Raw genomic sequence first — 22,754 nt, forward strand, 5'->3', positions numbered from 1 at the left:
ACAATAACACAAGGAGCAGCAAGGGCAGCAGAGTAGGGGGTCATCACATTGAGAAGACTATGGGGGGTGCTTCTTTATGGACGCCCGGTAGCCTGACCTCCTGACCGTACCTATATGACTGGAGGAGACCGGGCAGGGTGTGACATAGGCTATGGCAGTGGCTCCTAAACTTGGTCCTGGGGCCCCCCTGTGTATGCTCGGTTTTTTTTCCCAAACATAATTGCTCTGTGGCATAATATGAACATAGGGATTTTATTCTTCATGGCAGGCTTCAGATGGCAGCCTAAATAATCTCTATAAACATGAAAAGCATCTAAATAAGAATTCTGGGATTATTAAATTATAATTCTGGGATTGTAATTGTGGTAGGAATGAAAACCAGTATACACAGGGGGGCCCCCCCAGACCGAGTTTGCGAATCATAGGGTCCAGCAGTAATGAGGGAGCATATGAACTGGACGGCAGCTTCTATACAGACCCGCCCATAAAATGACTGACAGAGAAGAGGAGCAGTGATGACTTTGCTTCACTTTTTGACAGTGACAGGCCCGGAAAGCACTTCCAACAATGTTTATTTTGTCAGTTGAATTGCCTTTAATATTTTAACCAATACATCAAAGAGTTATGTCCAACACATTAGAATACCAAGCTTGATTTGACAATGAAAAAAGATTTCCATTTGATTTCATATGGGGTGAAAAAGCTTCTTGTGATACATTTTAGGCCTATTGTAGGCCTATCTACTTGTGAGGTTGTTTGTTTATCGCCAGGTGGGCTTGTTTTGGTATGGCCGCTTGTTGCCAATTCATTCGAGTGGCTAGGCTTGCTGACTCCTGCCTCCAGGGCCCGGTTTACATACCTGAAAATGTGAAATAGGCGGAGTGAGTGAAAACTCCGCCCAGCCGCTTCATCCCCAGATACCAGGGAGGAGCGTTTGTCAGGGGTAAATCAAAAAATGACAAATCTCTGGTTTGACCAGTTTTAATTAAGGGGAAGTGGACAAACATGGGTGCCAACAAAAATCATGAATTAATGTTTTGGTAAAGTTTCTGTCCAAAATAATCAGTCCCTTGTGGAGTACCTATACCAGCTGTAACCAAGGAACCATCTAATCCTAGGCTACATTTAGCTGTGGCTGACCCTTTAAAAAGACCATTCGGTTTCTCTGGTTTTGTGATATTCTTTAGGTTTTAGTGTATCCTTTTGGTTGACCCAGACCACATTTTCATGTGCAACTGATGAGAAGTTTTGCCTGACTGGTTGGTTTTTTACAAACTCCAAAGCAGCTTGCGCTGTTATATTTTCAGAGACGATGCATATGAATAAATTAATTTTATGAAGAATCGGGCAATTAACAAACATAACATCTGAAGGTATCATGAAGTCGCTGACACACGTAAGGCATTTAAACTTTGAATTGAACTATCCCTTTAAAATCTAATTGACAGCTATGGCTCAGTGCCTGGATAGGCGTGGCTAGGTTTGTCAAACGGCGCAGTCTGCCTGCGCAGCCTCACAATATTCAGTTCCCAACGCAGGGGATCGTGAGAGGAAATTGGACCGTGCTTATCCAGCCTGGCTTAGAACAAACCTTATCATACACTGGGGACGAGGTACAAACAGGTTTCTGTTCTTAAATACGTTGCCACTGGAAACCCAAAAATTGCAATTCCTCCGCTGACTGTGGTGCTGTAGGTTTAGCTACTGAAGACCAGCGAGTGAATTTCTGAGCTAGCATCGCCCGACGTGACTGAGTGGGAGTAGTGCGCTACTGGTGCCGGTATTCGGCCAGCGTCACTCACGAAGTGCTTCTGACATCTGGACATTTGAGTTAAGGACTCGCTGAAGGAAGAGGTAGCTATGTAGCTAGATTGTTAAAAGTTTTTTTTGTATCATTATGCTATCTAGTTGATAAACTGTGTATGATAATAACCAACCCCATTGTTGGCTCGAAGCTTGCGATAATTTTGTGCACTGTGCGTTATTCTTGCCGGAGCATCGATTTGCTCTCCCCTTTTATTGGACGACTGGCTGACTGAATAGCTTGCAAAACAAACAAGGGGACGTTGTGAATAGATCGGAATGAATAGCATTTCAGAAACCCAGCCAGGCAGTAACGTCAGCAATTTGAATTCGTTTCCAGACTAGCTAATTTACACAATTTATTACATTTAGGTAGAATATATCCGTATTTAAAATGTTGTACTACTGAGCCGGTTTTGCAAACGTTGATAATTAGCTAAACGTAGCATTTAAACGTCATATTCTAGCGAGCAAGCTATCAGTCGACATTCCTTTCATTTATGTAGCTCCGCTAGAGAGACCGGACTTAGCGAATGATACAGCTAATGTTAGACTTGTCAGTGGATGCAAAGGATTGTCCTCGAAATACAGCTAAAACTATCGGGTTCATTTACGCAAGTTTGCTGCTTCCTCTTCACAGTCTGTAGACCAAAAACGCACAAGTCGACACAAATGTGTCTCTAGTAGTAACGATAAATTCGCCGAGCAAACGCCGTGTTAGCTTGATAAATAGAGCTCACTGCTTCTTCCGTGAAAAAGAGTGCATCTCGCCTTTGTTTGAGCGTTGCTAAGCAGGTGCAAGCTTCTTGAATAAAAAATGGTATCTAGGGCTTCAGTGACCATCTGTTAATCACGGCTGTATATCGCTACGTTTATGGGGGTGTAATTTTGTTATTGTTTGTGACAAAGGTGGAGGTACCTACCTTTGCAAGCTGTCATGATGCAAGCTAGCTGGGAGTGGTTACTGACATTAGGTAGCTAGTATGACAATATTCGTTTGAACTTCCATCAGTGACCATTTTCGCCAGCACGGAGTTACTAGTAACACGAAGTCACGGCGCGGTTCGCTGCAGCACTTCCTGATTAGCCTATTCTTGTTTTTACGGGGTGCCATTATTAACTGCGCGCGTGTCTGAGCTCCCGATCAGCACGAGCGTGCACAGGTAGCGATACCTGCACGCGCGGTTTGCTGATACCGCGCGCCTCTGCATGACAGGTAGCTATAGCTTGAGTTGACTGTTACAATGGAACCTTTCATCTCTTGATAAATAGCGCTCTGTATGGGATGGAGACTGCATTCTGCGTCTGACCCTGCAGTATAGATGGTGGAGTTCTTAATCTTCCTTTCTCATCACGTGTCAGAGGAGGAATTCGTGGTTGGTTAAGTTTCAGACTGTGTGCGCAGCTGTCCCCTGTAATATAGAAGTGTTCCTGAGTGTGCTTTTTAATTGACATATTGGTTTTCCCGTGCAATGAACTAAAGCTGTGGATCTGAAACTCCAGTTCTGGGTGGTCACATTGTCGGCAGATTTTTGTGATTAACTTTCCATCAACAGTTGACTTCAGCCTTAGAAACAAGGTGTTTGGGATCCATAGCCAATCAGTAACGTAAATTGAGCTGAAACGCACCAGCAGACTTATGGAGTTTCTATTACCTGGTCGAAACATAATTTAAAAAAGTTTTTAAATTTGTTTCTGAGACTCTTCTTTTTGCATTTCACCTCTAGCAGCACAGGCTGAGAGGAGTTGAACCACAGAGATTTTACTGAAGAGCCCTGTTGCCCATCCCTGGATCTTTGCATTTCCAGAGTGGATCGCCGGGAGGAAGTGCTGTGTCGGGTGGTCAGTGGCCTCTGGGATGCGTACCCATCTGTGAACCCCTGCAGCGGAGCAGAGAGAGGTCCCAGGACGGGGGGCGACGGGGGCGGGGCCGCCATGCTGCCGGGGGTCGGCGTGTTCGGGACGGGGAGCACCGCCCGGGTGCTGGTGCCCCTGCTGAGAGGAGAGGGTTTCGTGGTGCAGGCGGTGTGGGGACGCACGGAGGAGGAGGCGCGGACCCTGTCCCAGGAGCTGGAGATCCCCTTCTACACCAGCCACACTGACGACGTGCTGCTCCACCCCGACGTGGACCTGGTGTGCATCAACATCCCTCCTCCCCTCACGCGTCAGATCGCTGTCAAAGCCCTGGGTGAGAGAGCGTGACTCACGCGCGCGCGCACACACACATTATCACACACACACACTCTCTCACACACACACTATCACACACACACTCTCTCACACACACACTATCACACACACACTCTATCACACACACACTCCATCACACACACACACTCTATCACACACACACTATCACACACACACTCTGTCACACACACACACACACTGTCACACACACACACTCTATCACACACACACAATCTCACACACACACTCTCTCACACACACACACTCTCTCTCTCACACACACGCACACACACACACTCTATCATATATATACACTGTATATCCCTATATGACACCAGAGAGTTTTTCCTTTTCCTTTTTTGGCTTGCTTTGTGAGGGCTTTAGGCCTGGGCATGCTGTAATGTGTATTGTGACAAGTTCTTTGTGAAAAATGCATGAACTTTTGTGCATACATGTATACACATGACATGCACACATACTGTATATGGATGTACAGGCCATTGGAATGTCTGTCAAAACGTAAACTGTGTAGCTTGCCCTTGATAAGGACATCTGCTAAATGACCAGGAGTGTAAACAGCCAGTAGGAGAAATGTATATTGTCAAGCACAGCGCTGTCTCGCTAAATTTCGGCCAGTTCCTGCACAATGCTAAGAGTGACCGGCTCTGTCCACTGATAAAAGTTCCTTTGTGGGGTGTGCGTAGTCAGTCAGTCCAATAGCTTTTCCCACGGGGTGGAAAACCGAAGCCCCTGCCCCGATTCCCAGTTTGATACGGGTTGGCACCGTGCTGGAAATGAGCGCCGCCGATGTTTCCTGTCTAAACGCACGGCCCGTTCTCCCCGCGCGCGTAATTACATTTAACGGCCCTGTAATTACGCCTAACCCCGCCCCCGTGTTCCCTAAGCGCCGCAACAGTAAGATCGTTTTGGTCCGACATTATAACTGCTCTCTCTGAGCGCGCTGTATGTTTGCGGGCTCGAGCGCTTATGTAGGGACTCAACAATCTGCGATGGATGCTGATAAGGTACATTCCTGATCATTATCTCTGCCTGGCCCTTTTCACTGTATTGCTGAAACATGAATGTGTCAGAGAAAGCATTATAAATGCAAGATTAATTTTTTTAAAAACTTGCCAACTTTTCATTTTCAATTAACAACCAAAATTTTGGAATTACAGGGAAGCTCAAAGTTAAAACATAGGAGAATTTAACCGGAAATTGCAATCTTATATTTGAGACCTGAAGGTCTCAATGGGGTTCTGCATGTGTGTGTGTGCACGTGTGTGTGTTTGTCTTCGTTTGTCTGCCTGTGCTTGCTTTCCAATTTGTACTTTGCTGCCCTGCCAGATAGCATAACAGCACTCGGCTCCACAGATAGGAGGCGTTTAGTGGTTTTGTCTGTCTGATATCTCTCTTATTTTTGACTTTTGAGCCTCAGCGTGTCATTGACACACTGACTACTGTCTGAAAAGCGCCCTGTTCCCATAGCTGGGGAACTTGGGTTATGTGTGTACAGTGAGTACATCTACAAGCCAAGGCTATGCACTCTTACAACATGTCTGAGGCGTTGCAGCAACCACACAGTGTTTCTGCAGAGCAGTACTAAAACTATCATGGTTTTGCTGAGCAGGTCTTTCAACATTTCTCGCGGTAACTGAACTTTTTGCGACCAGTTTCCCTTCAGTTTCATTGTTGCTATTTGTCGGTAAACTTGTTTAGAGATGCATATACTTTTCTTATTTTTTCTTTGTGTCTCTCTGATTAAAAAAATAATAATGTCATAGGTTATTTGAGCACTCATAGTGATAAATAAAATAGATGTTAACACAAGCAAACAAAGCTTTCTTGCTGGAAACAATGCTGTAATAAACATATTGATTTGAGTACTACTCCATGATAAGACCTTTAATATTCATTGTGAATAACATCAGTACTAAAGAACTGGCTGAATACCAAATCTAATAAAAAAAGTAGTACTAGGAGAGAGAAGGGAGTTTCTTCCTGCTTTCTGTGGACAATTGGCTTTCAATATCACAGCTGTTAATCCCTCAAATGGATAATAATTATTTGATTTGAACTTTTGCACTTCATTGAACTAGAGTCTATGGTATTAGGATTAATCAGTCATTAGATCACTAATCAGTTACTTACTTTACTTTTTTAACTTTAATATAAGGAAAATCCACTTTAATATCCACAAGCCTAGGAATCCCAATAAAATATGTACAAATAGATAATTATGTAAAAATCTTTTGTAAAGGTCTGTTTGAAAGAACTGCAGTTTTGTGCTGGGGGGGTTGGGGGTGGAATATTGGACAGGGCGCTACAGTACTCCAATTTTAGGAGCATTTGCATTATGTGTGCTAGTGGAAAAAATGAAATGGGATGCATTAATGTTTTTCAACTGCGGGGCACGTCATGTGCTCACTTGGAAAAATGTTAGCATAGAGCCCTCTTGGAATATTGAAGTACTCAATCTTAGGAGATGAACAATATGTTAATGCAGAAATATCTGAAACGCTGATTCGGTTCGGCAGAGGAGGAGGCGGTCGAGCTTCGGCCCTCTCCCATCACGCCCTCGCCGTTGTGCTCTCGCGCCAAATTCCTACACGATGACTCGGGCTTCCTGCTTTAGTTCTGGCTTCCTGGTGGAGGTGGGGGGGGGGGGGGGTGGGGGGGGAGATGTCACGGACGGTCGCGTTTGCCTATCGCAGCTGCGGTGATAACCGGGGTCTGACCAAGCGGGGAGGGGGGGGGGGGGGGGGGGGCGTGATCTCTCAGAAACGCCATCACGTTTGATGCTGATTTACACCCTGGTTTGGAAGCCGTTTAACATTATGTTATTTATCATTAATGCATAAATGGACGGAAATGGTTGCGCCCCAGATATCAACAACAGTTTCCTAAACCTCCCTCTGAGGTCACGTATGAGGCCTTTGTACCGCGATTAAGAAAGATCCGTCACAAATGTGCAGAAACTCCTCTTCGGGCTTTGGGGCTTTGAGTGTGATTGCATAGTGTCTTGGCTGTTGGTTCACATGTAAAACACTGCATACCACCTATTTGAATGGGAAAGTGGACTGGCCGTTCTTCAGTAGACAACATTGTTCTTCAGGTGTCGCTTTGCTGACAGAAAGGCAGCGTAGCAGGTAGCACCTCCTCGTATCAGTTTATTTGTTTAAGTTGGCCTCCACAGTGTGTGCACACGCTGGACTCCTGTGCACACAGATGAGGTGTAGGTGTGTGGTATGTTCTGTAAACAGATTGGGAACAGTGGCACGGTGAAAATGCATTCGTTGAGCGCGCTGAATCCTAGCGATGAAAGCGTCGCGGCATTGTAGCGAACGAACAGTGTAAAGAGCCAGGGTGGAGTACGGAATGGTGTCCCTGCTCCAACCACTCCTCTCCACCTTAGCGCTCGCCCACAGGTGTGTTCCGGAACGTTCCGAGGCCATTCAGACAGTGCGCTTAGCACAGCTTTACTCTTGTTGTTGTACGCCCAGGTAGGTTCCTGAAGTAAATGTGACAGTGGGATGAAGAACCAGTTATTCTCCTGACAGGGCCAACTTATGAGAGGCTGAAGCCAGTGAGTCACATTCGTGAGTTCTACTGCGTGTCTCAATCAGTGGTTCCTGCAGTGTCATGCCCCTGAAGCTTGTTTTGAATTCTGTTTTGAATGTTGCTTGTTTTGATGGACAGCGTGTCGCCAGATGTTACTCTCCTCCAGTCGTGACTGTATTGTGTGGCTGTATGTGATGGTTCTGTAAAGGGTGTGTGTGTGTGTGTGTGTGTGTGTGTGTGTGTTTGTGAGTGTACTGTAAGTGCGTATGCTGGTAGAGAGGGTGTTTGTTTCACAAAGGGAATGTGTGTGACCCTGTCTCTGACGGCACGTTTGCATACGGTTCGCTGTGACCGTGTGTTTGCGTACGACTGCGTGCGGGGGTGTGGACATGGGTGTGTGTGCGTGCGTGCGTGCGCACATCTGTCTATGGGATAGGGTGACGTGCTCCCCAGCTCTGGAGCAGCATGCTCTACAGGAAGTTGTGTGCGGCCAAGTCACTTCCTTTTCCTGTGCCGGGCGACGGGCGGGGCCCTCTGTGCTTTGACTGGACAGAGCTGGGCAGCACAAAGAGGGCTGATAAGGGGGGAGGAGAGAGCCGAAGTTCCTCCTCCAGCAGGCCCTGATTGTCGGGTTGGTTGCCTGGCTACCATACCTCAGGGTGGAATGCAGTCGTGCGTAGACCTTCACAAACAGACTCAATCACAGCGAGTGTTTTCACACACACACACACACATCAAAAAAGCATACAGGTGGGCAGAAATCTCCAAAATAGACGCATGCATGCCCACACACACACACACACACACATACACAATAGCTGGGCTGATAAGGAAGAACTGATGTGTGTAAAACTGCACGCTCTTCATGTAAATGTGGGTGAGTGTAGGAGTTTGTGCACGCTCACGCGCTGGTCTTGGCACTGTACCTGATCCACACCCAGGGTGTTGCATCAGGCTGTAGCTGCACAGCGCGCAGTGGGCCTGGTCTGAGTGTCTCGACAGGCCGTTTTCCTGGCAGTGGCTGGGAGAGAGGCCTGTCGGGGGGGGGGGGGGGGCGCTTGTGGTGCAGCCATGGAGGAGGGTGGGGGGTATGTTTAGCCTTGCCTCGGGCTGGGATCTGTTGCAGCAGGTGGTACTGTCGGGGGGGAGTTCCCCCCCAGGTAACCTGGCCCAGGTGTTTGAGATAAGAAAAGAATGTGTGTGTGTGTGTGTGTGTGTGTGTGTGTGTGTGTGAGTGTTGGTGTGTTGGTGGGTGGTGATGATGTATTAACATGTAGTAGACTAAATGTAATGAAACTTTTGCTCAGACTGCATTGTATTGTAGAAGGTTGGATGCTGTAGAAGGGCTGTCAGGCACTAATGTGACCCATGCCTGCATGCGTGTGCACGTTTCCCTGTTTGTTTTCTGTGTCTGCTGCTGTAATTGCCTGTGGGTGGAATGGTTTGCAAGATTGAGGGAGGCACTGGACTGGGCTGGCAGGAGTGATTTGCATTCCTGTGTTCAGTCAGTCAGTCAGTCTACCAGACACGCCCTCGTCTGACTGCAGGTGTGTGTCTGTGAGAAAGAGAGAGAGAGAGAAAGAGAGACGGAGAGAAAGAGGGAGAGAGAGAATGAGAGCGGGAGAGAGAGAAAATGAGGAGAGAGAGAATGAAAATGAGAGAGAGGGAACAAGAGAATGAGGGAGAGAGGGAGAGAGAGGATGAGGGAGAGAAGCTGCTAGCCAAACAGGAAGCCAGGAAGTCCCCAAACGCTTTAACATGTGGTGAATTGGACCCGGAGCATGGTGGCCGGCCAGCGGCCCTCCTCCCTGGGGTGGAAGTGCATTGTTCTGGGCTGAGGGGCAGACGCGGTGCGGCTCTTCCTGTCCCGGGCGGGGTCGGGGCAGGGCGGACAGAAGCCCAGCTGCGAGGCAGTTGGGCCGCTCCTCTGACCCCCTCGGCGCCTGCCACAGGGAAGCAGCGGTCACTGGGGAAGGGGGTTAAAAACAAAACTCAGGTGGCACCCATGGGCTGTAGAACAAATATGGACATAGTCACTGTGACATCATCGGTGACATCACCCATTGACTCTCCATGGGCTTGGTGAAAAGTATTTTGAAGTCCAGAGACTGCGCAGTAGGAAATAGGAATAGGAGGACCCTTATATGGGCATGAAGTCCGGTCGTTCACTAAGCGCATGAGATGCAGTGACTCGACAGAACTGTCCTTGATTCGTCCACAAAATATTACAACCATGTCCAAATAACACAACAATTGAATAAATTTAACATGGGGAGGCATTAGATAGATTAGCGAAGAAAAACACCTATTGCGACTACATTTCGTGTTTTGTTCGAATTGTTACCATTGATTTGCACTGAACCAGGTGGCTGAAACGCCTGTAATGGAGCCAACCGCACCGGCGCTAGTGAGCAAGGTCAGTCAGCAAGACCAGGAAGTGAGCTTCAGAAACGTAGCCAGGTTTTGGGCCGAGGTGATTAACCAGGTCTTTACTTAATATGGTCAATAAGTGTTCCATTGCACCTCTGGCAAGAGGAAGTGGGGTAGATGAGGTCCACTGGCCAAATTTCCAACCTGCTTCCTAATCTTTTCCCTGTTAAACTGGCGCGGTAACTACCTCCCTCCCCGCCTCCGCTTATGTGCAGTGGGCAATCCGGAACAAAATGGCTGCCGCGCATTACCCAGGAGAGAGCTACACTGTCATTGTCAAGGTGGGACACTGTCACCTTCGTCTCACCTAGCGTTGGGGCAGGAGGGCTTCACTCAGCTAACGAATCTGGGGTTCGCGCATACGCACCCTCGTGAGCTACTCGCCAGGGGCCTACAGGTTACCAGTATGCACCTCTGCTCCAGTCGCTGCTAGCTCTCCTGTAGTATAGCGTGCGGCTCGTTATTTTGCGGGACACAGATGGGGTAACCAATGAGAGCGCACGGAGCTCTCCTGTTACCTGGGCAGGTGCAGTTGATAAACGGTGACATGCTTTATGATATGGCATCATAAAAACCTCTAGGTACATGAATGGAAAGGGTATCATCAGTTGTGTACTGTCAATTTTTATGGCTCTGACTGAAGTTTATTATTAGGTGCAGATTATTCAGAACGCTCTAGAAATGAAAAACATACTTGTGTTCCATGTTACGTAACAGTAAAACTGAAAGGTTGCCTTTTTGGACGTGAGGGGTTTTTTTTTTACGAGGCTGATGATGTGATATAAAAATGGAGAGAACAATGGAGAGTTTGTGGAGCAGTCATATGCAACATGACACTATTTGTACCATAAATGAAATGAAAAGTGCCATTTTAACCTCAAATTCCATTTTAATCTCAAATTCCACTGGATTGAAAAAAAAGTTTTGTAATGGTAGCTGGTGTGGCGTTTCGCCTATATCCTTTATTTTTTGTTTTAATTCCTTTTAGATTTTCTCTTCCAGCTCACAAACAGTAAAAGGCAGGTCCTGTACTCAGTAATGCTTCACTAATCTCTACCCCTTTTGAACAACACTGGAATGGATTTAAAAAGGCAAACCAACAAAGCAAACCCACTGGTTTATTAAAAAGGGGGGTTTTAAACCGTGGATTAGTGGGATAAGGTGGACGGATCAGACTTAAAGTGTGTTCAAGTCTGAGAGCAGAGAGGAGTATGTGAGCTGTTTTCAGTGTGTGTGTGTGTGTTTGTGTTTGTGTGTGTGTGTGTGCGGTGCGTGTGTGTGTAGGTGTGTATGTGTGTATGAGTGTGTGTTTTGTGTTTGTGTGTGTGTGTATGTATGAATAAGTGTGTGTGTGTTTGTATGTATGAGTGTGTGTGTGTGTGTGTGAGTATCTGTGTGTGGGTGTGTGTGTGTGTGTGTGTGTGTGTGTGTGAGTGTCTGTGTGTGTGTGTGTGTGTTTATGTATGAGTGTGTGTGTGTGTATGTATGTATGTATGAGTGTGTGTGTGTGTGTGTGTGTGTGAGTGTCTGTGTGTGGGTGTGTTTGAGAGAGGGAGAGCCATTCCAGCGTTATCCGTGTTGTCCACCACTGCTGCTATCAGAGGTGTTTTACAGCGAGCGTTGGCATGGCGCCCAGCCCGTTACAGCAGCACGGGGCGATGACCTCACTGCAGCCGTTTACAGAAGCAGGGCTCAAAGTTTGTTTAGTGGCCTGTCCACCGTGTTATTGATCTTTCAGACATCTGTCACGTTTTTCAGAATCTAAGAGTGGACACAGACTCACACACACACACACACACACTCTTTCCCTCCTATGTAACTGCATGAAATGTGCTTCATAAAGGAACACCAAAAATCTCTCCCTCTCACAATCCCTTTCTCAACTAAGTTGAGTTCAAGTTTGCTTTATTTCCAGGGGAAAAGCAATACTGATATTGCCAGATCATGGTTCATAAAGATGTAACGCAACAGTGGCCGTGATGCACAATATAATTTATATTTAAAATTTTGATTCATTTGTAATCCTTCTCCTCCCTCTCTCTTTCTCCCCCCATCTCCCTTTCTCTGTCTGTTGCCCCCCGGGCAGGCATCGGCAAGAATGTGATCTGCGAGAAGGCGGCCACGTCGGCGGACGCCTTCAAGATGGTGACGGCGTCGCGGTACTACCCGCAGCTGATGAGTCTGACGGGCAGCGTGCTGCGCTTCCTGCCGGCGTTCGCGCGCATGAAGCGGCTGCTGGAGGAGGGCTACGCCGGCGAGGTGCAGACGTGCGACGCCCGCGTCTACTGGGGCAGCCTGCTGAGCGACACCTACGGCTGGAGCTGCGACGAGCTGATGGGCGGCGGCGGCCTCCACACCATGGGCTCCTACATCGTGGACCTGCTCAGCCACCTGACGGGCCGGCGGGCCAGCCGCGTGCACGGGCTCCTGCGCACCTTCGTGCGCCAGAACGGCGCCATCCGCGGCATCCGCCGCGTCACCAGCGACGACTTCTGCTTCTTCCAGATGCTGATGGGCGGGGCCGGAGGGGGAGGGGGCGGGACCGGCGGGGGAGAGGGCGGGGCCGGGGGCGTGTGCTGCACCGTCACGCTCAACTTCAACATGCCGGGCGCCTTCGTGCACGAGGTGATGGTGGTGGGCTCGGCCGGGCGGCTGGTGGCGCGGGGCACGGACCTGTACGGCCAGAGGAACGGCGCGTGCCAGGAGGAGCTGCTGCTGGCCGACCCCTCGGGCCAGGAGGGGCCGGAGAGGGGGCTCCAGGACATCCCCCCGCCCTACCTGAAGGGCATGGCCTGCATGGTGCGGGCCCTGCACGCCTCCTTCCTGGGCCAGGAGGACAGGCGCTCCTGGGACCTGAAGCCCGTCGCCACGGCGGCCACCTTCGAGGACGGCCTCTACGTCCAGACCGTGGTGGACGCCATCAAGAAGTCCAGCCGCTCGGGCGAGTGGGAGCGCGTGGAGGTGATGACCGAGGAGCCCGACGCCAACCACAACCTGTGTGAGGCCCTGCAGAGGAACAACCCCTGAGCGGGGGGAAGGGGGCGGGACCGGGGGCGGGGCATCCAGGGGTTACGCCCACCCCCAGGACACTTTGGTACAGAAGTAGCCGCCCCCTTTGTCCTCCTCCGTGAGTGATTGCACATACAAGTGAATGCGGATGGTATACCATGTAAATTTGCTTCATGCTTTACTTTGATAAATATTTGTATTTATTTCGGTGTACCCTTACCCCTATTCCACACAGACTGACGTGCACTAGGTGGAGAACGCGGAGCAGCCGTTGTACTGTAGCTTGTAACTGGTCCGCTTGCAGTGGAGACTCAGGGCGATTTATTTATTGCTATTATGTTACCGTTTCCGGACTTCCTGACTGTACATTTGCACCTTACTGAAACACAAGCCCCATGTAATGCAACTGCAGCCTTTCCCCCCCCCCTCCCCCCCCTTGTTCCTGCCAGCTTCCAGCAAATCTAGGTCAGTTGTAAATTACAGAAGAATCCCATGAATGCCGTAATTCTCCGAGGGAACAGTGTTCCTGGATGCGAGCGTCTTGGTGAGTTCTGTCACCGCCCAGTCGCTCTGCTCTGCTGATGAACTGAGCGATCTCCCATGAGGAGACAGAAGTAAATGTGAAAAAAAATCGCCTTACCCAAAGAGTACTGGGGACCAGGGACCGCCCCTCACTGGCCCAGTCCCAATCCTTTAGCTTCTCCGTACCCCATCACATGCCATTGGATCTGTGGAAGCAACAGCGTTTTGGAGTCAGCTGGAACTCAGGGTATTCTGCATTGGCCTGCTTCATCAGAGCCACTGAACTATGTATTTTTTTCCTTTCGAAGGGCAAGGATTGTACGTGTAACTTGTGAAATTAGCTGTATAATGTTTGTTTTTTTTCTCTCTTCTTTTTATAAACTGTATTACTGTTGTTAGTCGTCCTGCTGAGTTGGGAGTTTTGCCCGTTTCATTGGAGCAACACTTCTCTCTGGGTCCAGTTGAGCAGCCAATGGGAACCAGTGGGAAATCGATGCCCACAGTGGGTGGGAGGAGCTTTGCCCCGGAGGCTTTGCTCCTACCGCCACACAGGTGCAGCCTTTCTAGAACTTTCCAGAGTCATTCCTTTGTGTGGTGGCTGGCCTGCTGCAGAAAGGCTGCCCGGGAATCTCCCATATGGGTGCTACAAATTGGTGGCCGTAGAGCCGTTTCCCCTACCCTGCGAAACATTACAGTGTCTCCTGCTCTTAATGGTTTCATTAACGGTGCAGTTGCCAGAGACAAGCTTTATCAAAATGGCTAATTTATGAACTGTGAAGATTCTTCTCTGTAGTCCTTGTGCCAGTGAGTTACTGCTATTACTTTTGACTACTGTTTTCTGCTATGGAGGGTAATGGTCTCTCGTTTTACTGCTGGATGAGTTAAGTATCTAGCAGAAGCTAGCAAGAAGGTAATGCAACCTGTTGGAACCTGATATAACCTGCTTTTATTTTGCATCACTGTGTATTACATATCAAATAAGCCCTGAGAATTAACCCCCCAACCACTGCCATATCTGCAAACCCAATAGGTTTCACAGTAACCTGCTGCCATGGTCACTGTACCAGCAACCTCACTGAGTCGCCCTTTGTTCCAACATCGCTGTGAGCACAGCGAAACAAAAAATGTTCATCTTCAGCTTCCTCTAACGGGCCGTACCATTCCAGAGATAGTCCGAGGAGCTGTATCACTTCTTCTAATAGGTATTCATTACCAGACCAAAGGTGGTTTATCATGCAAGCTCAATATCACAACAAGCCTGGAGAAGAATGGTCTTTGTGTGGATTATCCTGTAATCTCCCCCTCCTGGGATGGAGAGGTTTTGTTGTTTTTGTTCTGGTTTCTCCTTTTCTAAGTTCTCGCCCTCCAGCCCACAAAGCCGGCCTGAATGCCCCGAACGGCAGAGCTTTCGCCGTACCTGCGGTGTCACCGCCGGCTGGTGTGCGAATGGTCGAGAGTTCTCCCCCCAGTTTTGTTTCCTCTATACAACTGTGAACACGAGTAGTTGCTAAAAGCTTCGAGTTTCACAAACTGCTCCGTGCGCCTGCGTATGTATGCGCATTTCTGCGCAGGCGTGAAACTTCGCATCACTGTACCCGCTGGTCCCTGTGAGGGGCGCAGTAGAGTGTTTACATTTTCAATATGAGTAATGTATTTCTGTAGCTTGGGTTCATGTTCCAGTACAGAGATTAAACTGGCATCAGTTCAGATCAGGGTAGATGTTCATAAAGTTCTGAGTGGGAGCACTGACCTAGGATCAGTGAAGCCTCTTGGCTCATGCTGGATAAGGTTAGATTATGGCTAGGGAAAACTTGAACCTGAATCAGCTCTTCTCCTCTGAGATACTTTGTAACATGAAATATGGGCCCGGGATTTGGGTTTAAAGTGGTTAAAGCCCAACATAGACCCGGGCTATACACTGAATGTGAGATGAGTGGGGCTCACTGCTGGTTCTTGTCTCAGAGAGAAGGATATATAAAAATGGGAAAACTAGCATAATTTGCCATTTTTAAAAAACTAAAAGAAATATGGAAAGAAACTTTTGCCAGGGTGTTAAGACATTGTGTTGCCTTCAATTTGCGGCAACAAGTTTTTTTAATTTTTTAAATTTTATTAAATAACATCTGGGCCCACAGCCAGATAGTCGGATTACCCCTCTACACAGAATGTGTCATTTTGTGCAAGGTGACAAAGCTATGCTTTGATTGCATCATTTGGAAGACATATCAGTGGCTTTCTTGAATACATAAGTTCTTCATCAGAGGAAGACTTTGCATCACGAGGATAAGAAATTAACCACACTCTACAGAGGGTGAGGGCAATGACTGGAGTATATGCTCTGTACAGTATGAACACTGTATTTATTTTACATTTGTTTTTCCTTTAAAATGTCTCTTAATGACCTATTTAATAAGATGTTCCGTTTAAGGACAAAATATAAAGAAAATGTCACGGGATGTACATAGTTTGTAGATGAATATTTATTTCTACCTGGTAGTTTTTATCGTTAAAAGTTTTATTTGGTATAATTGGTCAGTTTTTGGTTTTTTTTTCGTTTTTTTTCTTGTTCTTGTGTGGTAGTTCAAAAACCATACCGTTACTTTGAATGTAATGTTCCCACTGAATAAATACATTGTAGTCGATTACTGCATTCAGTCAATTATTTATAAAGCAGTGTTTACAGTTTGATTTGAAGCATTTTGTGCTGGTGAGAGATGGGAGGTTTTGGGATACTGGGTACTGGGCAGATTGTGCTATTGGTTATCCAATAAGTCTGCCTCTTAGAACTGGCTAGAAGCTAGCTTTAATATATCCAGAATCAGAAGCACATATCTAATCAGCATGGTCAGGGTTCATCCATTATCTATACACACTTATCCTTGTCAGGGTCACAGGGGGTGCTGGGGCTTATCCCAGCATGCATTTTTTTCAGGAATACACCATGGACAGATCACCAATTTATGGCAGGCCACACACACACACACCATTCACTAACACACTCATACCGATGGGTAATTTAGAGTCTCCAATTAGCCTACCTGCATGTCTTTGAACTGTGTGAGGAAACTGGAGTACCCAGAGGAAACTCACACAGATTCGGGGAGAACATGCAAATTCCACTCAGAAGCACCTCAAACCCATGATGCTCTTGCTGTGAGACGATAGTGCTACCCACTGCACCACCGTGCCGCCCAGTCAGGGTTCAGAAGGGACATACTTAACGGATACATAAGTTTTGATAACAAAATTTTTTAGGGATAGTATTGCTATATTGACAAAAGACTGCGTACCCTGGGATTCAACTGCAACACAGTTATAGATGGTGTCAGGTCTTATCTGAAAGATGTGTGATCATGTGGTTAATGTAGCTGGCATATTACCCCTAAAGCTAAAACCAGCTGTGACGTTCTCCAAGGAAGTGATCTTGGCCCATGGGTTATCCTATTGTAAATATTATGTACAACTGGAACAAGAGGACTAAGTTTTTAAAAAGTGAAAATTTCACGAGTAAATTATAATAATACTTGTGGTGGGTTGACGTTGACGGATATTTATATTTCGAGCGGACTTCTACTTTGTTTTCAGCAATTATCCTCCAGTCCAGTAGGTGGCGACAAAAGGCAAAATGCGCCAGAGACAGTTACTCAATGTGGTCAAACAAAAGCTGACAGCAGGGAAAATGGCGGCTAGAAAGCGGAGTGTGGTGTGGTCCTTTTTTCAAGACGACTTGAGTTCGAAGAGTGCAGCTTGCATACTATGTGCGGAGAACATACAACACTGTGGCAACACCACAAACATGCTAAAGCACTTACGATCAAAACACCAGGAGGAACTTACTAACACCACAAGGAGAAGACGGTTCGGTGATGTAACCAGAGGGCCGATGAGCCAGCTCGAGCCAAAACAGACTGATGATATAACCGAGAACAACGCAGGTAAGTTAGAAGTTGGCTAACGTACGTTACGTTTCTAAATATTGTCAGATTTTCCAGCATTCCCTTTGTAAATTAGTAGCTAGGCCATGTCGTACCTTAGTAACTAGTCAAAACACTGCATCGCTAAAGACTTAACATTAGCTAAGGTAATGTTTTGTTGTCAAGCTAGTTAATTTTCAAAATCCGTGTTGCTTTAGTAGAGTACAGCATCAGATATTACCCCACGAGTTATTTCCTTGATAGGTCGTTTGATTCAGTTTCGTAAATACTACGCTATTCGAAATATATGCAGTATCCGTGGTGTAACTGATCTTAGACCTTAAAAACTGTACAACAAAAATCTTGTTTAAAGCTAAAACAACCTATCCCGAAATTTTTATTTCTGACCCGCCCCTTCTGTTGGAGTTGCAACACTGCAGTTCATCTTCAATGCCAGTACAATCAGAATCGCACAGTATTTCTCCAGTAATACTCTGTGGTTAGACTGGTATTATTTCTGTGGTTGAGTGTCCTGCATTTCTAACTTTGATTGCTCTAATATAACAGTATTTCATACCAGCAACAACAATGTTGTAGGTGAGTGTGACGAATGTTTGCTTCTGTCTTGCAGAAATGCATATGTCTGAAATGGACGATCAGCAAACGGAGCAGGAGCCTTTAGAAGGGAACGAGGAGATGGGTAGGGCCATCAGTGACGGCTTTAACGGAGCCCTCGCCTTGTCTGTGACGAAAAACAGAAAGCGCAGCGCCGTATGGAGATATTACCAAGACGGCTTCGATAAAAACAAGGTGCTGTGCCTGGTGTGTTCGGAAAATATCCATTATCCTCAGAACACCAGCAACTTGCTCCGGCATTTACGGAAAAAGCACCCGGGTGAATACGGTGACATCGAAGGCTGTCTGAAGGAGCGTTCCGGAGAGAGGGCCAGAGCGTTGGCGGGGCGGGCCCCGCACAACAGCGTCGCCGACAACGAGGAAGGTAACCGGCCCTGCTCGCACGCCTGGAAAAAAACGTGTTCTTCACGTTTTCAGTGGATGTGTACGCTTTTATATGCGTTTATAAAAAGACACTGCGTATCCTGTGAAGAGTATTTCATAAATCCATTTAAAATTATTGTTTTTATTAGATTTTTTACATTACTGTACATTTTTACATACAGTCATTTAGCAGACGGTCTTATCCAGAGCGACTTTTTTTACACAGCATTTACATTGCATCCATTTATACAGCTGGATACATACTGAAGCAATGCAGGTTAAGTACCTCGCTCAAGGGTACCACGGCAAGTGTCCTACCCGGGAATGGAACCAGTGACCTTTTGGTTACGAGACCAGTTCATTGCCCATTATACTACACTTCCGCCCACTTTATGACAGAACATTGTTAGTAGCAATTTTCTCCATTATGTGTGTCAATAAACTACGAATCTTACAACATAAACATAGTATGTGGGAGCCTTCTTTAATTTTTTTGGCACAAAAAGACGTTCTCTACTTTTACCCTTTTTAGAGTTTAGTGTTTTTTTTAGATACTAGTGCATATGTATAAGTGTGTGGCCTGAGGTTTGAGGGTTTAAAAAAAAAAAACAAACAAAAAAAACATTTTGGTTCCCTTGCAGTAATCCAAGTGTCCATCATAACGGGTGAGCCGGAAGAGCAGGAGCGGATAAGCAGCGAGGAGGCGAGCCGGGCCGTCTCCGACATCGTGGAGGAGGCCTTCTCGCTGTCGGTGCAGCCCAGCAAGAAGCGCAGCGCGGTGTGGAGCTACTACGAGCGCGGCGAGGACGCCAACAAGGTGCTGTGCCTGCTCTGCTCGGAGAACATCCACTACCGGCAGAACACCAGCAACCTGCTCCGGCACCTGCGCAAAAAGCACCCGGAGAAGAACGTGGACATGAAGAGGAGGGGGCCGTCGGCGGGGGGGCCGCGAGCGGCGGCGGCGGACCGCGCCTTCCCTCAGCACGCTTTGCCGAGCGACTACAGGAGCCTGGGAGCGTGCCCGCCAGGTAATTCGGAGTCTCGTACCGCCGCGGTCGAAAGGGGCGGCGTTTCAGACTCGGCCTGTGAAGTTCCAGTGTCTCAGAGACCTGTGAAGGTTCTCTCATGTCCGCGCCTTTTTTGGTTTCGCCTCTACCGTGTCTGTAACCGGCCATGAGCAGGAGTCTGCATGTGGGGGGGGGGGGGGCCGGGGGCCGGGGGCAGGGGCAGGGGCCGGGGCCGGGGCAGTATGGGCTTTTCTAGACTGCCAGGGTTCTGCTGATTACTGCTGAATTGTTTTTTTACAACGTCGCGCCAGTCACATTTGAGACTAGTCAAATCAGTTTTATTTGCATAGCGCTTTTTTACAGAAAACTGTCACATAGACACTATGCTGAGTGGCAGGAAAGCGCAAAAACCAGGCCTGAATACCCCATATAGCAGGTAACTCCCAGTGAGGAGAAAAACCCTCAAACGGTGGCAAGAAAAAAAACTCCCAAATGGGAAGAAATCTTGTGAGGAACTCAGTTATAGAGGGGGAGTCCATCTTCCACTGGCCAGCCTGGTGTAAAGCAGTTGTAGAATTGAATGTAGCAGAAATACAATAAGAGATCTATCTCAGCACATAAAATGGATTGAGCAGGTTGCAGTTGAAGTAATAAACTAACTGGAATAGTAGAGGTTCAAATTGTATAGCTCAGTATAGTGCAGTTTAGAGGGGCAGGGTGATGCATCTGGAGCTGCAGGCTGCATTAAGGCATGGGCATGAAGCAGGGGAGGGACGGGGCTGCAGCGGTCCACGACCAAGGAGTGAGGGACAGGGCTGGAGAGGTTCCATGAGCTCAGGGCGAAGAAACAAGGCTGGAGCCACTTGGAAAAAGAAACTGAAGATGAGGCCAGGCACTATAAAGACTATCAACACAGAGAGTAAATAAAGTCTTTGTGCCAAAAAAAACTAGAATGCACACTTGGCTAGCAGCTGCATTCAGCTGCTATACAATCCACGGCCACCAGTGAATAATCTATGATGGCTAAGGCAGCCGCTACTGAGAGCCCTCCTACTGGAGCCCCAGACTGAGTTCAATTTATGTTCTAACCTTGAGGGCTAACTCAGACCATGCATTCATGGGCTAGGCTAAACTGCCTTCCTTCCCGTGTGCCATAGCCCAGGACAATGGCCTGGTCTGGCTGAAAATGAGCATCTGGACCTGCTGGTTTGCATGTGCTTGTGTGTATGTATCTGTGACCACTTGTCTCCTGGGTCTTGGATTTCTACTCTCACATTTACATTATATCGCATTTACATTTATGCATATGCAATAAATTTCCAGATTTATTTTGTACATATGATCAATTAGTCCTTACCTGGATATTTACTGAAACAGTTCAGCGTAAGTGCCTTGCTGAAGAGTACAGTAGAAGGGCTCGGGAATCGAACCTGCAACCTCTGCGTTAGAAACCCGGTTCCCTAACCACCGCACCGCCCGTTTCCCGCAGGCTTCGTGGCGCCAATAACGCTGGAGGAGTCGGAGCGGATGAGGAGGACCCTGGAGCAGTCCGAGCAGATGAGGAGGACCCTGGAGCAGGAGACGCGGGCCCTGGAGCGGGAGAGGGAGCTGACCGAGCAGCTCCGCCGGGCCCAGCAGCAGGAGGCCAGGGCCCTGGAGCAGCAGCGGGAGCTGACGGAGCACCTCCGGAGGGCCCAGGAGGAGGAGATGAAGAGGGTGCGGGAGCTGGAGGCGCGCGCCCTGGAGCAGGAGCGCCAGGCCGTGGAGCGGCTGAGGAGGACCCAGGAGCAGGAGGCCATGGCCATCGAGCGCGAGAGGGAGGCCCTGGAGCAGCTGAGGAGGGAGCTGGAGGAGGACCGCAAGGCCCTGCAGAGGGACTGGGACGCCGCGCGGCAGGGCAGGGTCCCCATGGTCGGGGGGGAGATCAGACAGGAGAACCAGGCCCTCCCGGGGATGGAGGGCGGGGAGGTGGAGATGCTGGTGGTGACAACGTGAAGAGAGGAATGATGGGAGGAAATACAGGAAACGGCGAGCTGGGATACAGGACCTGAGAAAACGTCAGGGGTGAGTTCAACGTCTTTTGACAGATGGGAACTTAAGATAAATCTGGTCCATCCCCATAAAACAGGGCTGCCCAGCTCTGTTCCTGGAGATCTATCATCCTGTAGGTTTTCATTCCAACCCTAAGAAAGCACATCTCATGCAACAGCTGGAGAACTCATGGAGCTGCTAATTTGTGGAATCATGTGTGCCAAATTAGGGTTGAAAGGAAAACCTGCAAGGCGGCGGATCTTCAGGAACAGACTTGGGCAGCCCTGCCATAACCCTTTGACCGTTCCTCCTTAGTCTTTCAAGCTGAGGTGGAAAGTCCAGGGGTCAGAAAGTAAAAAGTCCTGCCATGTGTTTCTTCTACCCATGAATTCAACTAGCTGATTTCACTAATTAGCTCTCCATCCTTGCAGGAAAATTGTGCAAAATCCAGCAAATCCAAGTGACTGGATTCCTTCTACTTTCTGAACCTGGATTTTCCACCTCTGTTTTCAAGATCCATATTTAAAAGTATATTCCATTTCTGCATGGGTTTGCTTTGTATCCTTATCCTTGGGAACTTCAACTTCACCTTTTCCACATTTTCCCATTCCCCGCATTTTACTAGTTTGTTTAGTGAAGTGTACAGTGTCTTGCTCAGACCCGTCTGGGAACTCAAGGCACAACCTTGTTACATGTTCGGCTGTTTAAGCAAACTTCACTTTTCGATTCCCTTCTCCCACAGATTTATGCTTTTCTTTCTCGTTTCCTTTTCCCCTTTTTCAGTGAATGGACTGAATGAACCTTGAGCACCCAGCTAACCTGCTGTCGCACTGGACCCACGTACAGCGCCACAGAACTTCCTCTGGACCCGGTCCGCCTGCCGTCGCGTCCGGCTCGTTCGCCATCGATCGATGGCCACCTGCCAGCGATTCACGGACTAACCTACTTGCCGCCGAAGCTGTACAGCTTTGTGCAGAACCCGCACAGACCACTGTAGCATCGGCCTACTCTTAGACAGCCTGCCACTGGGCAAACAGTCCTGAGAAGTGGCGAAAGCCACAGAATTTTGCATAGTTTTGTTGGATGCCCGATGTGTATAAAAAGCTTCTGACATTGGTGATTTCCTTTTCTGAAAAATAAATACCCTCTGTGATTTGAGCCCCATGATTAATTTTTTGTCATTGTGTTTCTTTTGAATTGATAAAGGAAAGAAACTGAGTGCACTTGTGTGTTATTTCTCTCCCATATTTACTCTCTTAATGAAAAAAATGTTTTAAGCAATTGAAAA

The 22,754-nt window shown here is 47.9% G+C and overlaps 2 protein-coding genes across 7 annotated transcripts; both read left to right on the top strand.

Annotated features, from left to right (window-relative positions):
* Positions 1 to 854: 854 nt before the first annotated feature.
* On the top strand, positions 855 to 16,154 carry gfod2 (glucose-fructose oxidoreductase domain containing 2). Of its 5 annotated transcripts, none has more exons than XM_035418429.1 (3): positions 855 to 1,854; positions 3,531 to 3,991; positions 12,071 to 16,154. In XM_035418429.1, exons 2-3 carry the CDS (start codon positions 3,739 to 3,741, stop codon positions 13,009 to 13,011), a joined length of 1,194 nt encoding a protein of 397 aa, XP_035274320.1. In that variant the 5' UTR covers positions 855 to 1,854; positions 3,531 to 3,738; the 3' UTR covers positions 13,012 to 16,154. The 5 variants fall into 5 exon arrangements, with proteins under 5 accessions (XP_035274320.1, XP_035274321.1, XP_035274322.1 ...); XM_035418430.1 differs by having other exon boundaries at positions 3,534 to 3,991; XM_035418431.1 differs by having other exon boundaries at positions 3,612 to 3,991.
* A 997-nt stretch (positions 16,155 to 17,151) lies between these two features.
* LOC118226698 (trichohyalin) lies at positions 17,152 to 22,685 on the top strand. 2 transcript variants are annotated; one of them, XM_035416495.1, is made up of 5 exons: positions 17,152 to 17,443; positions 18,057 to 18,429; positions 19,070 to 19,456; positions 20,925 to 21,499; positions 22,250 to 22,685. In XM_035416495.1, the coding sequence occupies exons 1-4, from the start codon at positions 17,195 to 17,197 to the stop codon at positions 21,428 to 21,430; spliced, it is 1,515 nt and encodes a 504-aa protein (XP_035272386.1). In that variant the 5' UTR covers positions 17,152 to 17,194; the 3' UTR covers positions 21,431 to 21,499; positions 22,250 to 22,685. The 2 variants fall into 2 exon arrangements, with proteins under 2 accessions (XP_035272386.1, XP_035272385.1); XM_035416494.1 differs by having other exon boundaries at positions 17,153 to 17,450; positions 18,061 to 18,429.
* The last annotated feature ends 69 nt before the right edge of the window (positions 22,686 to 22,754 follow it).

The sequence above is a fragment of the Anguilla anguilla genome, chromosome 5 (genome assembly GCF_013347855.1).
Source record: "Anguilla anguilla isolate fAngAng1 chromosome 5, fAngAng1.pri, whole genome shotgun sequence".
NCBI lineage: Eukaryota > Metazoa > Chordata > Actinopteri > Anguilliformes > Anguillidae > Anguilla > Anguilla anguilla.